The sequence below is a fragment of the Gracilinanus agilis genome, chromosome 2 (assembly GCF_016433145.1).
Source record: "Gracilinanus agilis isolate LMUSP501 chromosome 2, AgileGrace, whole genome shotgun sequence".
Lineage (NCBI taxonomy): Eukaryota > Metazoa > Chordata > Mammalia > Didelphimorphia > Didelphidae > Gracilinanus > Gracilinanus agilis.
This window is the reverse complement of record NC_058131.1, coordinates 427,615,979-427,642,811: the sequence shown is the minus strand read 5'-3', so window position 1 is coordinate 427,642,811 and position 26,833 is coordinate 427,615,979. Positions and strand designations below refer to the sequence as shown.

At 36.3% G+C, this 26,833-nt stretch overlaps 1 protein-coding gene across 1 annotated transcript in view; it reads right to left on the bottom strand.

Moving 5' to 3' along the window:
* The window catches only part of MEIKIN (meiotic kinetochore factor), a 177,685-nt gene that overhangs the window by 42,443 nt on the left and 108,409 nt on the right, over window positions 1-26,833 (bottom strand). Inside the window, exons 13-15 of the mRNA XM_044659920.1 lie at window positions 25,607-25,706; window positions 15,421-15,512; window positions 9,456-9,555 (exon numbers count right to left, since the gene is read on the bottom strand). Of these exons, the coding sequence (XP_044515855.1) occupies window positions 9,456-9,555; window positions 15,421-15,512; window positions 25,607-25,706 (292 nt within the window). The remainder of the gene's footprint in view (window positions 1-9,455; window positions 9,556-15,420; window positions 15,513-25,606; window positions 25,707-26,833) is intronic.

Below are 26,833 nucleotides of genomic sequence, written 5' to 3'. Positions count from 1 at the left end.
CCTCACTTCCATATCAGAGAATCCTTTGCTTCTTTTAAGATGTAGCTCAAGCATTCCCTTCTACATGTGGCCTTTCCTGATGTACTCAAATGCGAAAACCCACTTTATTAACTGTCATAAAATTCCAAGTCAAAGAAAAAATACTGCAAACAACTAGAAAGGCAGAATTTAAGTACCTAGGTATTGTAGTCATGAGCACGCAAAATTTACCTGCAAACACTAAAAAGGAATAGAAAGTATATAATCTAATAATATAAAAGGCAAAATGTATATAGGCTTATGGCTAAGAATAATTTACCCAGAAAAATTGAATATAATTCAACAGGGAGAAAACAGATTTTTAATGAAACAGAGAACTTTCAGATTAAAGTTCAGAGGCATATAAAAATTTATAAATACAAATGGGAATTTTGGAGCCAACATGGTGGAATAGAAGCTCAAAACCACCATGGAAATCCTCTCCAACCAATCTTACAGTAACACCACAAAATGAATATAGGGAGGGAAAGAACCAACATGGAGAAAGAGTGAAACAACTTTCAAGAAGAGAACAACCTGAAAGGTAGGCAGAGAACATTTGTGGCACTGGGGTAAGAGGGAGCACAGCTAGAAGGCGGCTACAGCAAAGAGTAAGGAGGAAGCCAAGAGCAACATCCCCCCACATATACTATGCTAGGTTCTGAACCTGAGTCCAAGCCAACATCCAGACACTGGGACCCTGCCTGGGCCAATAGCAGTCCAATCCAACACACACCCCTTAAAGTTCCAATCAAACCTGTGGTGAGGTCTGGAATTCCAACCCAGGGAAATCTATGCTGCACAGCCTGATCTGTGTAGGTCCATTGTGGGGTCAGGAGTCCCAGCCTTGGCTTGTAGTGAGGACATAGATTCCAGTTTGGGGCAGTCCACAGATCCAAAGCTGGGCACCCTGATCCTCTTGCCAAGGGCAGGGCAGTGTGTGCTATGTGCCTGACCTGATCAAACCCAGAGTGAGATCAAAAGCCTATACCCAAGCCTGAGACTAGAATTTTAGCTATCAGTAGTCTCAAAGGATAATTGAATCAGCTTTCAGAGTTCCCAGCCCACAGGCCAACATACTATCTTGGAAGAACCCAAACTTGAAGAAACCCTGAAATAAGGCTAAGGGTAGTATCAAGGCTCCCAGAGAACAGAGCCTACCTTTAAAAAGGCTGGAAAAATGAGCAGAGATAACACACACACACACACACACACACACACACACCCGTAACTATAGAGAATTTTTATGGAGACATAGAGCAAGGTACAAACACAGAAGGGGACAGTGAAAGCAAAATGAATATACGCAAAGTCTAAAATAAAAATATGAATTGGACAGATTCTGGAAGGGCTCAAAAAGGATTTCAAAAATCAATTAAGAGAGGCAGAGGAAATGGGGGGAAGAGAAATGAAAGGAATGCAAGAAAATAGTGGGCCAAATGAAAAATGACATTCAAAAGTTAAAGGAAGAAAATCATTCCTTAAAAATTAGAAAAGGGCAACTAGAAGCTAATGACTTCATGAGACATCAAGAAGCAATAAAACAAAATCAAAAGAATGAAAAAAACAGAAGAAAAGGTGAAACATCTTACTGAAAAAACAATGACTTGGAAAATAGATCCAAGAGAGACAATTTGAAAATTATTGGACTACCTGAAAGCTACAATAAAAAAAATCCTGGACATCACAATGCAAAAATTATCAAAGAAAACCACCCAGATATCCTAGAATAAGAGAATAAAATACAAATTGAAAGAATCTGCAAATCTCTTCCAGAAAGAAATTCCAAACGACAACTTCCAGGAATATATTAGCTCAATTCAAGAGCCCCTCAAGTCAAGGAGAAAATACTACAAGCAACCAGAAAGAAAGAATTCATATTATATGGAGCTACAATCAGGATCACACAGAATTTAGCAGCTTCCACATTAAAGGATTGGAAGGCATGGAATATGATATTCAGATAGCCAAAAAAATCTAGTTTTATAACCCCAGAGTCACCTATCCAGAAAAATTGAGTATATTATTTCAGGGGGAAAATGGTCACTCAATAAAACAGAAAATTTCTAAGCATTCCTGAGGAAAAGACCAGACCTAAAAAGAAAACTTGAAGTCCAAACACAAGACCCAAGAGAAGCCTAAAAAGGTAAGAGAAAATTTAAAGGACTCAATAAAGTCAAACTATGCATTCCTACATAGAAAGAGGATATATATATAATTCTAAAATTCTTATTAGAAGTAGAGCAGTTGTAAGGAGTAAAAATACTTAGATGAGGCAGGGGAGGGATATGAAGTAAGCAGATTAGGATGATATGATATGCAAAAAAAATATCAAGGGGTGAAAAAGAGGATTGCACTGAGAGAAAAGGGAAAGGAGAGATAGAATGGGATAAATTATATAACATAAAGAGGCATGAAAAACTATTATAGTGGCAGGGAGGATGGGGGGGTAATGGGCAATGCTTAAAATTTGCTCTCATCATAATTGACTCAGAGAGGGAATAATAACTATACTCATTGGGGGAATAGAATCCTATCTTGCTCAATAGAGAAGTAGGTGGGAATAAGAAAGGAAGGTGGGGTGGCAATAGGAGGGAGGGAGAAGTGGGATGTGTGTGATAAAAAGAAAAACACAAGGAAACAGAGCAGGATGAAAAGGGGAAAATAAGATGGAGGGGAATACAAGGCTGATAATCATAACTGTGAATGTGAATGAGATGAACTCAACCATAAAATGGAAGCAGATAGAAGGATGAATTAAAACCCAGAAAACTACTATTTCTTGTTTATAAGAAACACATTTGAGGTTGGGTGATAAAAACGGAGTAAAAGTAAGGAGATAGAGCAGAATTTATTGTGCATCATCTAAAGAAAAAAAGCAGAAGGGCAGCTAGGTGGTTCAGTGGATTGAAAGCCAGGCCCAGAGATGGGAGGTCCCATGTTCACATCTGGCCTCAGATACTTCCTAACTGTATGACCCTGGGCAAGTCACTTAATCCTCATTGCCTAGCCCATACCGCTCTTCTCTCTTAGAACCAATACACAGTATTGATTCTAGGAAAGAGGGTAGGGGTTTAAAATAAATAAATAGGGGGCAGCTGGGTGGTCCAGTGGATTGAGAGCCAGATCTAGAGACGGGAGGTCTTAGGTTCAAATCTGGCCTCAGACACTTCAAAGCTGTGTAACCCTGGGCAAGTCACTTAACTTCCATTGCCTAGCCCTTACAGCTTTTCTGCCTTGGAACTAATACATAGTATTGATTCCAAGACAGAAGGTAAGGGTTTAAAAAAAAACGAAGCAAACAGAAATAAATAAATAAAGTGGAAAATAAAAAGAGTAGCAATAATGATCTCAGACAAAGCAAAAGCAAGAGTTCTGGGTTAAGATGGTGGCAGAGTAAAAAGCAGCTGTTTAACCTCTCCTAACTCACACATATAGGTAAAAACAAACCTAGCCAAATGAAGGGACCCCACAACAGGGCACAGCTTTGAAGGTATGTGGAATCGGGCATTTCCATGCTATAAGGCGGTGAAATAGCTATCACTAAAATGCGAGCTGAGTAACCCTCTTCCCCCCCAACCTATAATGCCAAAACTAGCACACAAGAGTTAGAACAAGTTTGGGGCATTCATTAAGTTCTTGGCAGCTACCTGGGATCACCAGGCCCTGCTCCTGAGAGCAGCAAGACTTAAGACACCAAGAGTCTAAAGAACACAAAGACTTTTGAACACAGACCATGGGTGGGGACCAAGTGTAGAGGGGTGCATGACTGTGGAAGCAGCACCCTGAGACTGTTAAAGGAGCTTCGGGCAGAGGAGCAAGCAAGGGGACCACCAGGAGGCTTGACCTTGAGAACAACTGGACTTGAGACCTCAGGAGCCTAAAGAGTGTAGACCAACCCTGGGAGTGAGGATAAAGCTGAGAGGGAGCATGGCGCAGTGACTCAGGAGAAAACTGCTCCACAGCTCAATAGACAGAGAGCCTGTCTGCCTCACCCAGACTTCTGACTGAGAAAGAAATAATAATAATGGCAAGCCAGTCACAAGAACCCCAAAAGAGAAAAATCAAGAAGAAATCTTTAACACTCGACGACTTTTACACAGAAAAAATCCAGACAACAGAGCAAACAGCAGAGGAGAACAAACAAGTAATCACATCCAAACCTTCCCCCCAAAAAGAAAATTGGTCGCAAGCTCTTGAAGAGTTCAAATCTGAGATTATGAGAAAGATGGAAGAGATTTGGCAAGAGAAGTGGGAAATAGCTCAAAAGGAAATTAACAGGTTAAAAGACAGAAACTCCCAATTGGAGAAAGATGCCCCAAAATCAAACAAAATGGTAAGCAAAATTGGAGACCAAAATTAAATAGCTGGAAAACAGAATAGACAAAACCGAAAAGGAAAATCATGAGATTATAACAGAAAACGAGTCTCTAAAGACCAGAATTGGGCAAGTAGAAGCCAATGATCTCTCAAGACAGCAAGAACAAATAAAGCAAAATCAAAAGACTAATAAAATAGAAGGAAACATGAAATATATCACTGAGAAATTGACAGAACAAGAAAACAGGTCTAGAAGAGACAATTTGCGAATCATTGGTCTTCCTGAAAAAGCAGAAATTAATAGAAATTTGGACTCCATACTAAAAGAAATTATTCAGCAAAACTGCCCTGAAGTTCTACAACAAGAGGGCAATATAGACATTGAAAGGATCCATAGATCACCCTCTACATTAAGCCCTGAAAAGACAACCCCCAGGAATATAATAGCCAAATTCAAGAGCTTCCAAGTAAAAGAAAAAATTTACAAGAAAGCAGAAAGAGACAATTCAGATATCAAGGAGCACCAATCAGGATCACACAGGATTTGGCAGCCTCCACACTACAAGACCACAAGGCTTGGAATATGATATTCAGAAAGGCAAGAGAACTGGGTCTACAACCAAGGATTACCCACCCATTAAAACTGACTATATACTTCCAGGGGAAAGTATGGGCATTCAACAAGATAGAAGATTTCCAAGTATTTGCACAGAAAATACCAGGACTAAATGGAAAGTTCGATATCCAACCACAAAAACCAAGAGAAACGTGAAAAGGTAAATAAGAAACAGAGGGGAAAAGAAAGAAAACTCTTATTTTTAAATTTCCCTCTTTAAGGGCTTTAATAAGATCAAATTATTTGTATTCCTACATGGATAAATGTTATGTGTAATTTTCAAAAACTGTATTTACTATTATAGTAATTAGAAGAATTATTCATAGGGAGAAGTTGGAGCACTAAATGGTCTAAGTTGAGACTGGCGGGGGGAAGGGGGAGGTGAATAGAAGATGGCACTAAGAGAAACTTGAATGAATAAGAAAAATAGGATATTCTATACCACACAATGAGGGCATGGGAAGGGGAGGGGATGAGTATTATTATAAGAAGGAGAGGAAGAGAGCATTAAGAGGTAATATTTAAACCTTACTCTCAGTGGAATCAACTTAGACAGGGAAGAGTAGCTATATACATTGGGATATAGAATTCTATCTAACCCTACTGAGAAAAACAGAAGGCATTAGCCAAGGGGAGCAGGGGAGTGGGGAGGTCAAAAAAGGGAAGGGAGGAGAGGGGGTGGGAACTCATTAGGTCTTAAAAAATAAAAAGAGGGGAATAATAAAGGAGGGGGTGGAAAATCAAGTAAATCAAAGGAGGGGCAAGGAGGACTGGTCTAAAACAAAAAACTGGTTTAAAAGAAAATAGCGTAAGAAGAAGGTGTAGAACTAGGAGAGGATACCAAAATGTTGGGGAATACACAACTGATAATTATAACTCTGAATTTGAATGGGATAAAACAGAAGCAAATAACAGAGTGGATAAGAAACCAAAATCCTACCATATGTTGTCTATAAGAAACACATATGAGGCGGGTCAACATACACAGGTGTAAGGTCAAGGGCTGGAGTAAAATCTTTTGGGCTTCAAATGAGAAAAAGTAGGCAGGAGTGGTGATCATGGTTTCTGACAAAGCCAAAGTAAAAATAGATATGATTAAAAGAGACAGAGAAGGTAATTAGATCCTGATAAAAGGCAGTATAGACAATGAGGAAATAACAGTACTCAATATGTATGCACCAAATGGTATAGCATCCAAATTCCTAAAGGAGAAACTGGCAGAGCTCAAGAAGGAACTAGATAGCAAAACCATACTAGTGGGAGGTCTAAATATTCCTCTTTCAGATCTAGATAAATCAAACCAAAAAATAAATAAGAAAGAGATTAGAGAGGTGAACAAAATCCTAGAAAAATTAGATTTAATAGATACGTGGGACAAAAGGAATACAACTTCTTTTCAGTTGCACATGGTACATTCACAAAGACTGACCATGTAATAGGGCATAGAAACATTGCAAACAAATGCAAAAGAGCAGAAATAATAAGTGTAACCTTCTCAGATCATAATACAATAAAAATAACAATTAGTAAGGGCACATGGACAAGCAAATCAAAATCTAATTGGAAATTAAATAATATGATTCTCCAAAACCAAACAGTTAAAGAAGAAATCATAGAAAGAATCAACAATTTCATTGAAGAAAATGACATTGATGAGACATCCTACCAAACTGTGTGGAATGCAGCCAAGGCAGTACTCAGGGGGAAATTTATATCCTTGAGTGCATGTATTAACAAATTAGAGAGGGCAAAGATCAATGAACTGGGCATGCAAATTAAAAAATTGCTATTTGCTTCTGTTTTATGGGTGAGTTCATCCCATTCACATTCATAATTATAATTATCAACTGTGTATTCCCAGACATTTTGATTCTCTCTCCTTGTCCTGCCCTTTATTCTTTCACTATTTCCTTCTACACTAGTGTTTTGTTTTTAATCAGTTCCCCTAATCCCCTCCCTTATTGTACTTCCCTTTCTCCCCCCCTTCTTATTCCCCCTTATTTTTCTTTAGGGTCTTTTTATGCTACCCTCCACACTCTTCCTCCCAAGTATTGCTTCGCTCCACACCAGACTGTTTGTTACCCTTCTACTTCTCTATAGGGCACAAATCAATTCTCTGTCCCAATGGATCTGATTGTTCTTCCCTCTTTAAGTTAATTTCAATGCACTTGAGAATTAAGTAATTTCCTGTCTTCCAACCTCTTTGGCCTTCCAGTGTATTGGTCTTCTCCCCTCCCCCTATGCGCTTCTTTATGGAATATAAATTTACTCCATTTTGTCTCTTTTCCCATTTCTCTTAATATTAACCTCTTTTTTTTTACTTCTAGTATCATGACAATTTATCCTATACAGTTTGTTACTGTTCCTTCTTAAGTATACTTCTTCTAGCTACCCTGATGATGATAACAATTTTTAAGAGTTACCAATATCATCTTTTCTTATGGGGATAGAAATCATTTGAACTTATTGGATCCCTTAAAAAAAGTTGTTTTTTTTTTCTCCCTCTCTTAATTACCTTTTGGTGATTCTTTTGAGTTCTGTGTTTGGATATCAAATTTTCTGTTTAAGTTCAGTTTTTTCTTTATGAATGCTTGGGAGTCTCCAATTTTATTAAATGGCCATACTTTCCTCAACAAGAATATAGTCAGTTTTGCTGGATAGTTGATTTTTGGTTGTAGATCCAGTTCCTTTGCTTTCTGGAATATTATGTTCCATGCCTTCTGGTCCTTCAATGTAGATGCAGCCAGATCCTGTATTATCCTAACTGTGGTTCCCTGGTATCTGAATGACTTCTTCTTAGCAGCTTTTAATATTTTTTCCTTGGTCTGATAGTTTTTGAATATGGCTATAATATTCCTGGAAGTTGTCAGTTGTGGACTAAATGTAGGAGGTGATCTGTGGATTCTTTCAATCTCCACTTTTCCCTCTTGTTTGAGAATGTTGGGGCAGTTTTCTTGGATAATTTCCTGTAGGTTGATGTCCAGGCTTTTTCTTTTGCCATGGTGTTCTGGTAGACCAATAATCCTTAAATTTTTTCTCCGTTATCTGTTTTCAAGATCTGAGATTCTGCCAATGAGGTGTTTCATATTTTCCTCAATTTTTTCATTCTTTTGATTTTGTTTTATAGATTCTTGCTGCCTTGTGAAGTCATTTGCTTCTAGTTGCTGAATTCTAATTTAAAGACTGAATTTCATCCCTGGCTTTTTGGCCATCCTTCTCCTTCTGGTCTGATTTTCTTTGTAGATCATCTTTTGCCTTCTTTGCTTCATTTTCAAGCTGGCCAATTCTGGCTTTTAAGACTTTATTTTCTTGTTTTAGTTCATGTATTTCCTTTTCCCAATTGTCTTCAGCCTCTCTTGTTTTTTTAATTGAATTTTGAGTTCTTCCAAAGCCTGTGTCCAATTCACTGGAGTTTCTATGTTTCTTCTTGGGGTTCCTTGATCTTCTTCTGTTTCATTTGCTTTTTGTTCACTTCTTGGAAAGAAGCTGTCGAATGTAGTTTCTTTTTTCTTTTTCTGTTGTTTATTCATATTTTTTCCTTCTTTCCCTCCTGTAATTGGCTGTAACCTTGCTCCTCTGATTTATTTACTTTATTTGCTGGATCTTTGAACTTTGGGCTATTTTGTCCTGATGGGCTCTTTCTCTGCGCTGCTGAATGATTAGGTTGAGCAGATGGTTTTAATGAGCTCTGACGTAAGATCTTCCCCAGCTGGCAACAAGTTTGAAGCTACTTTCTCTGCAGTCTATGGGGATAGGGTGTTGGAGCTTCCCTGCCCTCTGAAGACTTCTCATCTGTCCTATTGATGGGATTAATCCAGGGCAGTGTTGATCTGTAGAGCTTGATGTACTCTGAGGCCAAAACCTGGATTGGGGGAGTGGCAAAATGGAGTGTTTTTGCTGCATTTAGGTTCTTCTCTCTGCATTTCTCCTCCAGCCACCTCCCTGAAATCTGTGTTCAAAGCCCTGAGCCCAGCACAGCTGTGCCAGCAAGGCCCTCTCTCCAGGGTAGTGCATTTGCCCACCCAGAGATTCTAGGAGCTGCTGGAGACTCAGCACAGCACATGGGGGAGGGGTCCTGGGATCTTCCTTCTTCCTTACCCTCAAACCGAACATTTCAAGGATTCAGGCTTTTTTTGGGGGGGGGGGCACGTATCTCTTGAGTTGAGTCCAACAGGAGGATTCCCCAGTTCTGTCCTGCTGTTAGATTTGGTTTTCTTTCCCCTTGAAGCACTTTGTTTTTTATCTCAGTGTGGAAGGGTATGGACGTCTGAAGTTTTGCTCTGTCTAAGCTGCCATCTTCCCAGAATGCCCCCTAAATCTCTTTTAGACTGTAAGCTCCATGGAGGGTTAAGATCATGCTTTACTTATCTTTTACCTTCCCACACACCTTATGTCTGATGAAAGTAATTCTGTTCAACCAGGAAAATAAGTTAGATTCATCTTTGCACATCATGAAAACATTATACCATTAAAAAAGGTTCTTCTATCTTGATTCTATTACCTTTAGGCACTCTTTTGGGAGCACAACATGTCATTTTCATACGTCGAATTCTCGGTGATTCTTTAACGATACAGCATATGTCAGAGGAAATGCATGGTACCTGCCAAAGAAAAACAATATAGCCTGATTTATCCCAGATGACTCATTTCTTTATGTTACTTTAGTTCTGCTACAAAAGAAATAATCTTTCCCAAATCAGTTTGGATAGGAAGAAATTAGAAAGAGAAAAAATGGATGGTTTAATGAAGTTATAATATAAACAACTTCTACTCAGAGTCAAATATTGGAGAATTTTGATCTCCATTCTCTATTAAAGTGAACAAATGACTCCTTATCTATGGAAAAATAATCTTTCAAATGTTAAGTCACATGGTCTAGAGAACTTCTATACCTAGAATGGATAATTTTTCATTACTAGGGAATAAGGTTTCTGATTTTTTTTTAAACCCTTGACTTCAGTGTATTGTCTCATAAGTGGAAGAGTGGTAAGGGTGGGCAATGGGGGTCAAGTGACTTGCCCAGGGTCACACAGCTCGGAAGTGGCTGAGGCAAGATTTGAACCTAGGACCTCCTGTCTCTAGGCCTGACTCTCAATCTACTGAGCTACCCAACTGCCCCAGGTTTCTGATTTTTTATCTCCTGGTATGCCTGTGTATATCAGGAATGGAAAAGATGTGAGAATGGAGTGGGCATGATCCTGAAGAAAAGCTGACAGTTTGTGGAGCCTTTCTGAGATATGAAGCTCTATACATACATTATCTTATACACTTTGTGAGCTAAGGTGTGTGAATATATACATACATGTATATATATACACACATACATATACATATATTTAATAGACAAGAAAACTGAAGCACTTAGAAAATAAATGGCTTAAACAAGGTCATACAGTAGGTAAAAATCATCTTTAGGATTCAAATACAGGTTTTCCTTGATATGAACCTAATAATCAATATACTTAATACTTAGTATACTCAAGAGCTATTAGCTCTTTTGCTTAGAAACAGGTCTCTATTTTATCAACTAGAAATCTGTTTGTGTTAGATGTTGCATTTACAACATAAATATGTTCAGGAGGGCTAAGTTCATCTGTAAGTTATTTTAGTTATTCACATCTCACTTGAAGTTACTTTTTAAAAAAATGATTGCTCTCCTAAGACCTAACTGAAATTTCCAGAGGGAATGGAAGCTCTCTTTGGACAAGTTTTAAAAAAAAGCACATAGGTGAAAAGCAAATGGGATGGATTATAAAAAAGAGTTAAGTGTGTTAGCAGAAGGCAGAATACAGCTGTTGATTGCCACTAAATAGTCACAGGGTACAAAAAGGTAGATGAGATAGCCCTCAAGACAAGAAGCATCCACTTTGCAATTTTACCTTGGTCTCTGACCTTTCAACTACAAGTGCAACAAAGTAATCATTATCAAAATTTGTTTAAATTTTATTATGTGTTTGTGAGTCAATGAAAGTCAGTTTAACTGAAATGGCCTCAGCCCCACAGGATGCGTGTATGACTAGACAACACTCCATCTTCCCTCAGTCTCTTGCTAATGGCATAGAGTTAAGTTACCTTTTATACCATTTACTAAGATATGATCCAAATGGATACATGACTTAGATATAAAGGGAGATATTATAAACAAATCAGAAGAACAGGGAAAATATTACTTATTAGATTTATGAACAAACAAGAAAGAGCGAGCAAGCTCTGTGAGATGTAAAATGGATAATTCTGATTACATTGAATTTAAAAGCTTTTTATGCAAATAAAACTAGCATAACCAAGATTAGGATGAAAGCAGAAAATTGGGGAAAATGTTTTTATAGTTTCTCAGACAGAAGTTGCCTTAGAAACAGACTGACAGATGAGGATTTCCTTTCCTTTGGCCCCCTCTTTAAAAAGTTTGCCCATCACTGTTCTAAACCATTATTGATTAGAAAAATGCAAAACAAAACAACTCTGAGATATCACTTCGTATCCATCAGATTGGCTAAAACGATGAGAAGGCAAAATAATAAATGCTAGAGGGGATGTGGAAAAATGGGGACACTAATTTGCTTTGATGGAACTGTGTAAATGAACCAACCATTTTGGAAAGCAATCTGGAATTATACCCAGAGAATTATAAACTGTGTATACTCTTGGACCCAGCAACACTGTTATTAGGCTCTCCTTTACGTGTTACGTTCCCACACTAGAATGTTAGCTTCTTGAGTGCAGGGATTGCATTTTTGCTTCTTTCTGTATTCCCCATGCTTATCACAGTGTATAGAACTAATCTTTGACTGTGGACTGGCTCCAAAGTAAGGGTCTTATGCCCCCTGGTGGTCTATGGCTTGACATCAAGGAGTGTGTGATCAAACAATTGCAGTGAGAGGGAGGGGGATAATTGATGGTATCCCAAATTCCCTATAATGGGAAATCATGAAGCTTATCTCTAACAACTACATCTAATCTCACCTTCCATCCCTTCTGCATTCTACCCTTTCCCTCTAATGTGCAAGTTCCCATTCATACTCCTTTCTAAGGCATGTGTCCACTACTCAGGATAATTAAAGCCCAATTACTAATTGGTTACTCACAGCAGCAGCTACAAAGATGCCCTTAGGAAAATTCCTTCCCTTTCTCCCAGTCCATGCTCACCTACCAGATCACTCCAAGGATAGGGCAAGTATCCCTTAGAAGGGGAGCTATGTGCTCTATGTGTATAAGGAGGAGAGCTATTCTCTAACCCCCCCCTTTTTTTTATTATGGTGTGACACAGTGAGTCTCACAAGATGATAGAGGGATATGATCAGTATTTCAGTTCTCATTCATTTTGTCCATGGACTTGCCATTTCCCCAAATTATCCTATTTCCTTTGAGGATACTTCTGTCCTTCCAGGAATATAGATTCATATTGTTGACAAATCTATTCTCTCTCACTCATGCCACAAATCCATTCAGTTGCCAAAACTTTTTTTTTTTTCCCACCTCCACATCTCTCACGTCTGTCCCCTTCTCTCTTCTCACATAGCCACCAACCTTTTTGTTGGACTACATTGATAAGAAGTGAATCCCTACAGATACACAAATATTTACAGAAGCACTTTTTTGTGATAGTAAAAAACTGGAAACAAGTAGAAACTCATCAATTGAGAAATAGCTAAACAAATTCTGGTTCATGAATATAATGGAGTATACTATCCTATAAGAAATGATGATTAAAGAGAAATATCAAGGTTGTCAAACCTATATCTGGATATATCTCGTGGAATTGGTACTGGGAGAAACTAAAGTATATTTCACCACAAAAAGCAACATGAAAAACTCACCTTCATTTGTATTATAAATATAATTGTAATGAATTTTTCTCCATTATATTTCTAAAATACTTTTCCTGCAGTGGTTCCCAAACCTTTTTTGGTCTACCGCCCCCTTTCCAGAAAAAATATTACTTAGCACCCCCTGTCACATACTATCGCCGCCCCCTTACATTTATACACCGCCCCCAAATGCACCTGTGGCCATCACCCCTCCTCTGGATTGCTGCAGCACCCACCACGGGGCGGTGGTGCCCACTTTGGGAATCACTGGTATATAATAACACATCAGCTATCTAGCAATCACATCTATTAATAATATTACTACAAGCCAGAAAAGAGGTCAAAAAGGCCATGTAGAAGTCAAAATTAACTTCACTAAGTAAATGCACTAAAGAAAATACGATTTACATTATAACTAATACCTCTAGGATAAAAAAAAAAAAACAAGGTTTTCTTTTTGGATTTCACAATCTGGTTCTAGCTGACTTTTCCAGGTTGTATATTGCTTATTTTAAGCACTCTATCTTTCAGGCAGACTGGTCTATTTGATGTTCCTTCTAAATGACATTCTCTCTCCTATCTCCACACATTTTTATAGGCTGTCTCCCATACCTGGAAATACATGGAATGTACTCTGTCTTTACTTCTACCTCTAAGAATCCCTTAGCCCAGTGATGTGCAAACTTTTTAAAGAGGGGGCCAAAGGAAAGGAAATGCTCATCTGTCAGTCTGTTTCTAAGGCAACTCTTTCGAGGTTTCATTGTATTGTATCCTACTCATTGTATTCGTCAGATTAGCAATAATGTGGCAGCCAGATAAAACATTTCAGGCCCTCCCCACCCAATCTGGCCTGTGGGTTGTAGTTTGCCCAGCACTGCTTAGCCTCCTTTAAAGCTAAGCATAAATACTGCTTTCAAAATTAGGCCTTTCCTGATGTTGCCAGGTACTACTGTTTCTGCTGAAATAATTCTGCATTTATATTTATGTATAAATACATATTTATATACACATAGAAATGCATATATATGTGTGTAGTATATATAGAGTGAAATTACATTACTGAGAAACAGCAATTACTCCCCTACCCACTTTGTCTTTGTATTCCCAGTATCTAGCAGAGTTCTGGGCATGAGACAGATAGATACATACTTGACATTAATGTTCATCACAGAAGAGCTTTACTCAGATCTTATTATTTATATCTAATACATTTTATTTTCAAAAACATAGTAGATTTCAAGCAGAAAACAAGAGTGATAGTTGGGTAGGGGAGGAATGCCTAAAAACAAATATGCTTACTAACCTGGGCAAGAAGTGAAAAAAAAAGAAATAAAGGAAGGAAAAATAGTAACTAGTCATCCCTTGTTATATTGTGGTTTACTTATTGCAGCTTCACTGTGTTGCGGGTTTAAAAAAAAACCAATTCTGTAGTGTGGAGTTTTTGCTATGTTGTGGGATTTTGCATATGAATACTGTACTGTACATACTATACTGTGCAGTACTGTTTACTATACTGTACACAATGGAAATGCAGTATGCCACGACCACTTGCATAAGTTTGCCAACATGAGATTGTGTACAGCACACTGTTGACTGTTGGAATTAAAGGTGACCAACCACAGCACTGTGATCTGTATTCTGGGTGCTGAATGGCTCCGTGTTTATAAGAATGTGGGAAGGGTTAATAAGAGTGTGGAAAAGATTTATAGGAGATTGGGAAGGGTTTTTAAAGCATTAAAATGTATATAAATAATAAAATAAATATAATGCCACTACTTTGTGGATTTTTTTTCCCACCTATTAATGGGGTCTCTGGAACTCAACTCCTGCAATAGGTGAGGGATCACTGTATACAATATAGAAAACGTAATAACCTTAAAATTTTGTAGTGCAACACAGGACACTAATGAATGTTTATTTTTATTTCCATGTGAAGAGAATGTTTAAATTCCAATGAATAGGATGTATTCAATATATTTTAGAAGATTTTCACCAAAAATTGTTACAAGCAACTTTTTATACTTTAATGGACAATCTTCAGCTGCCTGGGACATATTACTATCCAGAATACTGAATTCTGGGCTCCAGATTGCCAAAATTTTACTTTAAATTGTTCTTTTTATTAAGTGTGCTTTCTCATCAAATTTCCTCTGAATTACGTGATTTGTTTAATACGTAAAGCTTGGCTAGAAAGCCTTATTTCTTTTAGGCCTAATGTATTCCAAGAAGCATATAATATGTTACTTTTTATTCAAAAGGACACTGGTCTGTCTTGACGTACACAAACAAATAAAAATTTGTTAAGGGTCAAAAGTTGGTCTGAACCCTATCTTTATTGATATAAAGTATAAAATAGAAATAATTTCCTTTATTCCTCCTTCATTAACAAATGAATCATCATTATTTCATTTTGAGAATCAAATTAGCCAATGGTTTATCTATTTTATTTTCCTTCCAAACCACCTTCTGGTTTATTTATTAATTCAATAGTTTTTCATTATTTCAAATTTTGTGAGGTCCTTTATAATTCTTCATCTTAAGTCACCTTAATAACACCTCTCTTTCTAGTCTCTCCCTTTCTTTTCCAGTATCCTAGGAAAAGTCTTTCTTTGCCTTGGCAATGACAACTACCTCTACTTGAGCTCTTGATTCCATCGCCTTTTCTCTCCACTGGTTGCCTCTCCCTTTGATTGTGTCCACTCTCTCCTTAGTTTTTAATTTCTCCTTATCCACTTGCTTCTTGGCCATATCTTTGGGAAAGAAAGAAAGCAGAAAGTCACTCCAGAGAAGTTATTAGGAATTCCAATTTAAAATTGAGTATACAAATTATTATTTTGTTATCAAACCTGCTTGAACATAAAATTGTATGATTTCTTTTTCATTAAGTGGCACTAAACAATGAGAAGTAAAGAAAAAATCAATTGTTGTTTGTCTTTTATGCGATTAACCTAGATTTACCCTTTCATGCACAGGGGTGAACAAAATCTACAAAAAGCAAAATCTATAATATCATCTAATCTACATTGTGCCAGAATTTTCCTTTTTGACAGAGGGTGAATATACACATAGAGCATTTACTGAGTGCTCACAATATGTCAGGTATTGTGCTAAGTTCTGGGTGTACAAATATAAGCAATGAAGAAAATATCTTCTCTCAAGGAGATTACATTCTAATAGAGGAAGACAACACATAAAGGGAGGCTGAAAAAGCATAAGAGAGGAGATAACGTGCCATGGATATGGTTGGGAAGTGGTATGAAAGCCTGGTTTTGGGCAAGATAAGGCTGAAACTTACCTTTCATAACCCAGCATCTTAGGGTTAGAGTCCAAGTTTTATGTTTGTTTTTTGGAAAGAAGAGAAAAAGTTGAGGATGAAAGCAGTAATGGTGTTGTCAATATATGAAGCTGCCTAGGTAAAGAGGCAAGGACAGGTAAAGGGGATGATAGGGGAGGAGAGGATAGTGAAAGAGAAATGAAAAAAAAATAATTAGATAAGTCTAGATATATATAAAAAAAGTATCAAAGAACCAGAAAGTGCTAGAAACAGGTAAGCCAGAAACAGGATAGAGAACACATTGAAAGTATGTACTAAAATGAAAGAGCCAAACAGAGGTAGAACAACTATACTCAAGAAGCAGAGTCCTATCCAGAAACCCATAGCTAGCCAGTGGCAAAAATTAAGAAATGATTCTATTAAATTTGTAATATCTAGTTACCTTTAGGCTCAAACTTGTCCAAATTTGTTGAGATTCTATACTTGGAAGTATAGTTTGAATGGTATGTGTTTATGCTTCCAGTTTGGGGGCACAAATGGGTTGGTAGTTGAGATCTCAGTCCTATGCTAGGAGACATCATTCTATATGTATGTAACTGTGCTCTCATGCTAGAAATGGGGACAATAGGCAACATAAGAATAGGACTGGCCACGGTACTTAGGAGAAAAAATATTAAATCTAGCAAATGTATGTGAAGAGGTCCCATGCAGGCCCAGTGGACAAATGGGGTATAACTGTGCATCTTCAAGGAAGGCAGAGTAGACTTCTCTAGCTTCCTCTCCCCCTACCTTTCTTCAAGGGAGACTCATTTCTGTCAAGAGAGGAAACAGGAGGTTGGGGTCAGCAGCTACTCTGAGGCCTTCCTTAGAGGGAGGGGATACTGGGCTAGAATTATACTTATCTGTTCCCTTAAACACTGCTAGTCTAGGGGACATTATCAGGTTGAATTTAACACCTGATCACTGTTTCTCACTGCAGGGGATATGGGAAACTCAAGTTCTATATTTAAGTCTTTACCTCTTTCCAACCAAACATTAAATGAACACACATAGCAAATAAAAAAGAAATTCATTTATCCAAATCATAGCAAAACAGAATTCAGAGAAGGCATATACAAGAAAGTATATATCAGACAATAGAGAAAGGCTCTGGAAAGAAGCTGACATGTAAAATAGATAACTATTTGGTTCATGTTGGCTTCTCAGAATCCTTCTCTCCCTTTATGGCCTTGAAGACAGCCTGAAACTACATGTCTTCTCTCTTCAAGCTAAATTTCTCTTGTCTTCAGTTTTCACCAATTCTATCCCTCATACAGACATGGAACATAGAGCAATCAATCTCCACCAATGAGGACAGTTCCATGCAAACAGTACTTTGAGCCAAGCATTATTACAAAGTCATCTGAAGGATATTTTTGTATGTATTTGTTGTCTATAACTTGGATATTGGCTCTTAATTAGAGATTTTGAAAGATTTTTCCCCTCCCTAACCTGATGCTAGGTAATTCATTTAAAGAACCTCAGGGGCCTCAAGGAAGAAGGCATGTGCCAGGCAAGTCAAATAACTGTGACCATCTCCCCTTGGACACCACTGGAGACAGCCAAGGACCCTGGACCCTAGGCCTTGTGGAGATGCATGCAAGATGGAAACTGTTTCTACAAATGCTGCTGAATAGGCAGAAAAGAAAGTTTTCAATACCAAAATCCTTAGCATTATCAATGAGTTAATATTAGAAGTGGATATGGTTTTTATCAGTGGAAAAACATGATAAAAGATGCATTATGATCAGCTTAGTACTGCACCATAAGGAACATGGTGTATTTTCACCTATATCAAATCTATATATGTCGTCTCTCCTTTTTAGAATGTGAGCTTCTTGAGACCAGGGACTGTCGTACTTTCCAATTTGTATCTTCCATGGCTTAGCATGCTTAGTGTAATATTTTACATACAGTAATTCTTAATAAATGAATAAATGCTTTTTCATTTATTCATGTAGCACTAGTCACCCACTTCCCTTATTATTCTATTTGTATTTATTTTGTTCAGGCAAAACTTTTCAGTTTCATAAAACAAGATTGTCAACTTTATCTTTTTAAATCCTTTGTTTTATCCTGTTTATCCCTTCATTGCTTCAGAATTTATTTTCTCATGATATCTGTGAAATATATGGTCCTCTTCTAATCTTACTTGCAAATTAAGCTCATTAATTCTTTTTTCTCTACTTTGTTAATGTATGCTTTTAAGGAATATGAAATTGAATTGCTTTAGCTATATTCCAAAAATTCAAGTATATTATCTCATCACAAATTATCTCTTTCACAAAGTTCATAACTATTACTTTGATTTGTTCTTTGGCCAACTCATGGCTCATGATATTAAATCTCCATTAAGGTTTCTATTTTTAGCTTGTGAACCTTATATTATTTACTATTTCTATTGAGTTATGGTCTGTAAAGGGCTTTGTAGTTTTTTTTATATTTATTTGTAATTTCTCTCTGACATTGTATATGACCTATTTTGTAAAAAGTGCCAGGTGGTACTTAGAAATATGTTTATTAATATTCCCTTTTAGAAAATAGCTCATCTTTTATCACTAAATTCTCCAACAGTTCATTTAGCTCTACAATATCTCTTTTATCTTTCTATTAAATTTCTCCAGTTCTGAGAAAGGAACATAACATCTTCTGCTATTAAAGTCTTTTTTAATTCAACTTCCTCTAAGATTTAAAAAACTATATCATTTGATATATATGTTTTAAATCTGAAATTGTTTGTGGTTATGGTTTCTTTTAAGTACAACATAAGTGCCTTTTTATCTCTATTGACATTCAAAGTATTTTGTCTTTTCTAGTTATTTTATTTAATAGTTTAAGAAAAGCTCCATTTATTCCTATGCTTTCTAGTGTTTTTAATAGAAGTGTTGTATTTTATCAGAAGTTCTTTCTATAGCTATTAAAATAATACCTATCTTTGTTTTTTTGTTATCGATGTGGCTGGTTTCACTTACAGATGTCCTAATATCAAATCAATCCTGTATTTTTTATATAAATTAAGCCTGGTTATAGTATATGACTTTGTGATATATATGTGTAAATATATATTTCACAGTATAAATTTGTAATACATTGTTTTAATCTCCCTGCAAGTATTTCATAGTTTTTGCATAAATATTAACTAGGGAAATTGGTCTATAGCAGTGATGGCAAATTTATGACAAAGGTGCCAAAGATGGCATGAGAGAACTCTCTGAGGGCATGCAGTCACTCCCCCCCCCCCCCCCCAGCTCATTACTAGAAAGGCAGAGGGACTCGGGTAGAGCTGCTCCCCTCCCCCTCTCCACCATGCCTGATGAATTTTTTCACGCCATCTTCCCCTCTGCCCAGCAGCTCAATGGGAGTGCACAGAGGGCAAGGTGGGTGGCTCACAGGAGGTGGTGGTGGAGGGAAGAGCTCTGGTCACTGCCCTCCTCTTCTCTTACACTAGCTGACATTCCTCACTTCACCTGCTCCTCTACCTAGCAGCCCAATAGGAGGGCTTCCTCCCTTGGTGGGGCAGACATGGCACTCTATCTGGGGGGATGAGGTAGGAGTGGGGCCTGGCACTCCATCTCTAAAAGGTACGCCATCACTGGTCTATAGTGTTCTTTCTCTGTTTTGGCTCTCCCTAGTTTAGGTATCAAAACTATATTTGAGTCATATAAGGAATTTGTTAAGGCTCCTTTACCTCCTTTATCATTTTTTTGGTAAATAGGATTAAGTGACCTGCCTAGGGTTATCTAGCTAGTTAGTGTCTGAAACCACATTTGAACACAAGTCCTCCTGACTCCAGGGCTATTGTTTTTTCCACTGTACTACTTGCCCCTCTTTACTTATTTTTTCAAACAATTTATATAGTATTAGAATGAATAATTCTCTGTTTTATAGAATTTTCTTATAAATATATCTGGTTCTGGGACTTTTTTCTTAGGGAACTCATAGTTTGCTGGATTTCTTTTTCTAGGATATAATTACTTGAGTAGTCTATTTAATTTTCTGTTAATCTGGGCAATTTATAATTTGTAAATATTTATCTTTTCATTTAGACTTGTGTTGGTGAACCTATGGAATGTGTGCTGGAGGGGGCTGAGGGTCACTTCTCAAATGATCCTCTGCCCAGCAACTCACTGGGTTAAAGTTTGTTGACTTTATTGGCATATAGTGGGACAAAATTGTTCCTAATAATTATTTTAATCTGATCTTCACTGGTTGTGCATTTGTTCTTTCCTTTCCAATTCTGATACTGATAACTTTGTTTTGGTTTTAAAAAAAATTAAAATACTCAATGGTTAATCTATTGTCTTATGTTCCTATAAAACCAATCCAATGGTTGGTTTGCTTTCAATTTAATTAATCTCTGTTTTGATTTTTCAGGATTTCTATTTTTGTGTTTAATTGGGTGTTTTGAAACTGCTGCTTTTCTACTTCTTTTATTTGCATGCCCAATTTATTGATGTTTATACTCTATAGAGTAAGATGAAATGCACACAGCTGAGAAAAAGATATGCTCCTGTTTACTACCATTCAGCATTCTCCAAAGGTCTGGCATATCTAACTTTTTAAAAATTCTATTCACCTACTTAACTTTTTCCTTTTTTATGTCTTGATTTCTCTAGTTCTGAGATGGATAAATTAAGGTTCCATAGTAGTGTAGTTTAACTATTTCCTCCTCTAAATAATTAACTTTTCCTTAAAAAATTTGGATGCTATGCCATTTGTTGCATAAATGTTCAGTATTAATAGTAATTCATTACCTATGCTACCCTTTAGAAAATGTGCTTTTTCTGATTATCTCTTTTAATCAGTCTATTTTTTGCTTCTGCTTAGTCTGAGCTCAAGATTGCCACTCTTGCCTTTTTTTACTTCAGATGAAATCTAACAGATTCTGCTTCAGTCCCTTATTTGAACTCTGTGTATATCTTCCTGTTTCAAGTATGTTTCTTGTAAGCCAAATAAGTTGGATTCTGGTTTCTAGTCCATTCTGCTACACTCCATTTTATGGGTGAGTCCTAATCCATTCACACTCACAGCTATGGGTGCTATGTGTGTCATGTGTATTTCCCTCCATCCTATCTTCTTCATTTTATCCTATTTTTTTTTTTTACTGTTTTTTCCTCAAGAGTCTGTTTTGCTTCTGACCACTACTACCTCTTAAACTACTTTTTTGTAACCCCTTTCCTTTCTTTACTGTATTCTCCTCCTATTTTCCTGTTGGTTAAGAGGAATTGCTATACTCAACTGTATGCAAATGCATATTATTTTCTCCTTAGACCAGTTCAAATGAGAGTTAAATGCAAGTATTGTTTCCCCTGCCTTCCATTTTCCACTCCATCTTATAAATTCTTCTTTTTTTTCCCCACTCTATTCATGTGAAATAATTTTCCCCTTCTTCTCAGTGCATCTGTCTGTTTTATCCTTGACCTTGGGGATCTAGATTTTGATTATAATATGATTGGGAATTTTCAATATGGGATTTCTTTTAGGAGATGATTAATGGAGTTTTTCAATTTCTACTTTGACCTCTGGTACTGTGATATCAGGGAAGTGATCCTTTATACTTTTTTGAAATGTGATGCCTAAGCTCAAAGTTAATTATGGCTTTCCGACAGTTCAATACTACATTCTTTATTCTCAGTCTATTTTCGGAGTCAATTGTTTTTCTTCTTATAATTTCAGTCTTTTGATAGTTTTTTTGTTTTCAGATGCCTTAAATTTTGTGACTCTTTTACTATTTGGCCAATTCTATTTTTTTAAGAAGTATTTTCTTTGGTATTTTTTATGCCTTCTTTTGATAAAAGATTAGGTAACAATTTTCTTGCGTAGCTTTCTTTTCTTTTCCCAATTTTTCCTCTACTACTCTTATTTGATATTAAAATACATTCCTTTTTTTTGCTCTTTAAAAAACTGCTTTCTTTAGCTCTTCTGGGCATCCCTGTTGGGCTTGTGTTTAGTCTGTATTTTTCTTCAAGACTTTGTTTATAATGTTTTCAAGCCCCTGACTTCTGATTTTGTCTTGAGATCTATTTATCATTTCCAATAATCTGATAAGGACAGCTTAGTTGATAAGAATATAACAGGACATGGGAGACGATCTTGACTGTTAACTCATAGTTGCTTCTCCAAAGTACCATTGAGTCACAAGTTTATTATATAAGAAATCCAAACTCCCTTTAACCCAAAAGCACAAGGATAGTTTCCCACAACTACACAGAGCTGTATTTTTAACATAGACAATACAACAGGCTTAGAAGCTCCAAGGTGAAGATAAGAATCAGGCTGGACTTTCAGCTATATTTGTTATCACTAAGCCAAGACTGAGAATACTTTTCTCAGGGACAAATGCTCCAGCTAACTAAGGTTTCAGCCTTGGCTGCATTTGTGACCAAAGGGGAAAAATTTTTACCTTTTAAATGCTGGCCTGAACCTAAAGCTCTTCAATAAGGCCACAATACTTTTCAACAAGAAATCACGAGGAATCCAAAAGAGGTCAAAAGAGGAATCTCGGATTTTTATCTATTCTCTTATTGGCTCCCCACAATTTTGTGTCTTGAGTTTCCTTGTTACCACCATAAATTTTTATGGTCCAGGTACTTTTTTTGTTGTTTGCTCATTTTCAAGGCTATTTCTTAGAATTAGCCTTTATATTAGAATTGGGTTCTGCTGGCCTGTGGGGATGGGAAGGATGTCTAGTCTGAGCTTCTGTCCTTTTACACAGCTCCTTTCATACCAGTCTGGGAGCAGTCTTTCATATCAAAGTGGTATGATCTGTAGAGAGATCTCATCTCTGTACTCATGGTCTTTGCCCTGGTCTTTCCCTAGGTGGGGCTCACTGTTCTCTTATGACTATGACTATTACTGTCTGTTATGAAACTCTGAACTAGAATTGGGTAATAGGCAACAGATCTACTAGATGGTACCCATTTCTAATCCCAGTACTAGTACTTAGGGCCCCTTTGGATATCTTTCTGCCTGAGTATTCAATCCTGGGTGCTGTGCTTCTTTTTGACACTAACACCTTAACCACAGGCTGTTGCTACCTTCGCAGCCAGAGCTCTCATTGCATACTTCTGGCCAGCACTCACTCCACTGTCTATAGACCTCTCCTTCTGTCTTCTATGTTGCCCTGGACAGGAAATATGTCTAACTGTGATTTTCTTGGTTTTCCTCAGAATTCAGTTTCTTGTAAAGTATATGTGCGGGGTAAAAATACTGACCTTCATGTTACTATCTTCCTTTTCCCCACCCCTTTTCTATTCTTTTTTTGACATCATTATTTCTAGGCTCCATTCATTACCATAAAAATTCTTATATGGGGCAGCTAGGTGGATCAGTGGATTGAGAGCCAGGCCTAGAGATGGGAGGTCCTGGGTTCAAATCTGACCTCAGATACTTCCTAGCTGTGTGACCCTGGGCAAGTCACTTAATCCCCATTGCCTAGCCCTTACCACTCTTCTGCCTTGGAGCCAATACACAGAATTGATTCTAAGATGGAAGGTAAGGGTTTAAAAAAAAATTCTTATATCAAATCAAGGAAATCAAACCCTGGTCACAGCAATATTAAAAAAATGCATTCTTTCATACCTTTTTCTTCTTTTTTATATTTTTCATCGGCATTGCTAGCTCTCTCTCATTTTCTGAAATAATTTCTTTTATCCTAATATTTTATTACATTAATAGATATATCACAACTTATTCAGCCATTCTGATATTGATGAGTACCCTCTTGCTTTCAGGATCTATTATTTTTTTCCTTCTAAACTTCTAATCTGAATCAGGAAGTATAGGGCTTTTTTTTTTTTTGGTAAATATTAGCTCCCTAGGATTATGATTCCTCTTTTAACCTCCTCTACTGCAATCTCTGCCTATTCCCTATAGAGTTTGGTATATAGTTAATTCTGCTATAATTTGACATATGCATTCCTAAAAATCACTGTGCAATGTAAAATCTCAGGACTTTGGAATAGAAAAATAGATTTGGGAACATAATACTCAAAAATTATTCAATGAAACGTAAAAAGGATAGAAATCTAATAAAAATGGCCATGCATTTTAATAAACATGTTAAATGGTTAGTAGGTACATAAAAAGTGCCAGAAATAGTAGCAGTGTCAATGATCCTGGGCTTTTGTGGTCCTACACCACATTTCTTATGAGATTTAGCTGACAAACCCATGGCTACAGCAAGATAGGAGGAACTTCGACATGGAAGGTGAAGGAATGATGTCAAGGGATTGGGGTAATTTTTTGGGTATGATCCAGACTTATGTTCACAATTCCTACTGTACCAGATAATATACAATTTATGCTTAGACATGTTTAGGATGTTGGATGAGTATTTATATATATGTATATACAAAAGTTCACAATTGCATAAGAATAATAAAATACAACCTTGTAGGTAGGATACATGGTGAACTGAAATAACTAGTAGATATTGAAGCTATGCGCCTTTGTGTGTTTTGTGTATTCATACTCAGTTCTATTTAGCTGGGTGTAATTTTCTGTGTTTTCTTTATTTCTCACAGAAAAAAATCAGGCAAATTGATCCCTAATATATTGGAATAAGTCATGTTTTCAAAACAAGCATTTGTAGAACTGACTGTATATTTATAACAAACTCTTTGCCTCTAAGTGTATGTATAAGTGTGTTTAACCTTTAATTGTTTATTTTGTTCATTTAAAAATGAGGTTCATCTGATGTTGTCTTCTCTCACATCCTCCCCCATATTTGAATACTCTCCCTGTCTTCCCCAATTATGAGAAAAAGTAACTATCTCTTTATTTTTTGTACTACATATTACTATTCCTTCTCTTTTCCTTAGAACAGAAATAACTGAATTCCAAGACCTCTGCTTTTTCTTAATTAGTTCCGTTAGTACATTTTAATGAGATTAAAGTTCTGAAATGATACTTGCTATGCTTATTCTTGTGCTCTTTACTCCATACTGTAGATTTCTTTTATTTTCAAACATTTGAACATTCAAAATTACACATTAAGAAAATGTCAACTACAGTCTCTTGCATATTTAACTCAAGATTTAAAAAAAAATTTCCTTTCTATACAAGTAAGAGTTGAGTGAAAACATTAAATCAGCTTTAATAATTTTTCTTGATATACTAAAGACGACCTAAATGGACCAATAATGAACCCATGTAACATACTCTGCACATAAAAACCTTTATGCCTATAGTGTCATCCCTCTCATCCCAAATGCTCATTTACTCTTTCTGTAGTCAACCAAAGGCTATCTATTCCATGAACCCATTAAATAACACTCCCTAATACCATACATTGATTCCCTCTTCTATCAGAAATAATTTGCATGGATAGTACTTTCCTCCTATATATATATATATATATATATATATATATATAGTTATAGGACAGTTCTGTAATACATATTAATTTCACATTATTATGCACCTGATGAAGTTAACTTTATCTAACCATGAGGAAAAGATAAACTATTCTTAATTTGTCATGAAAAATATTAACTTATCTAAAACTGGTGTTCTACCTCGCTATATTACCTTCAGACATTCCTTTAAGAGAACAACATGGCATCTTTGTGCATCTAATTCTTGGTGGTGACTTAACAATACAGCACACTTCTGATAAAAGACATGGATCCTGAAAAAAGAAAATAATACGGTATGGTTCATCTCAGGTACCTTATTTCTTTAATTTGTTCTAGTTCAGTTATAAAATAATTATTTTTCCCTAGTAAGATTTTGCAAATAAAGAAATTTACAGCAGACAGAAATGGGACCATTAAATATATGAAATAAAATGTATTGAGAATCAAATACCGGAGAATTTTGATCTACATTTTCTATGCACTTCATCAGACAATTGCATTTCTACAACTTGTACTTAAGATAATTTTAATTTTCAAGTCTTGATCATTTGTTTAACAGTCTTGTACTGATTAAATGTAATTCTATTGCATTTTATTCAGTAAAGAACATGGTTAAAATTATTTTTTTTCTGCATTTGTTTGTGAGGGTTTCACATTTCAGCACATGTTTTATTTTTCAAAGATAGATTTCATGCACAGCTGAGTAATATGTGACTACTTTCTATTTTCATTCAATAATGAACAGAGTTCTATCATATTTAACTTTTCTAAAATTCTGTTTTGGAAGGAAAGCTATAGCAAATCTGGAGAGCATACTAAAAAGCAGTGACATCTCTGCTAACAAAGGTTTCTATAGTCAAAGGCATGGTTTTTCTAATAGCAATGTATGGCTGTGAGAATTGGACTTATAAGGAAAGCTGAGCATTGCAGAATTGATGCTTTTGAATTCTTGTTTTGGAGAAGGCTTTTGAAAATCTCTTGGACAGCAAGGGGATCAGATTAGTCAATATATAAAGAAATTAATTCTGCCTATTTACTGGCAGGCCAAATACTGAAGCTGAAGTTTAAATACTTTGACTATATAATTAAGAAGGCAAGACTCATGGAAAAAACCCTGATGTTTTAAAAGGTAGAAGGTGAAAGGAAAAAGGATGGCAGAGGATGAGATGAATAGATAGTGTTATGGAAACAATGAAAATGAACTCAGACTTCAGGAGCATGCTATGGGGTCACAGAGTCAGATATGGTTGAAAAACAACAACAAAATTCTATTTAGGTCTTTAATAATTTTTTTTGGTATAATTTTTGTTTAGATTTACCTGGGCCTGAAAGGGTATATATAGAATTTTCAAATCTTATTTTCACCTATAATTTGTTTAGCTTTTCCTTTAAGTATTTA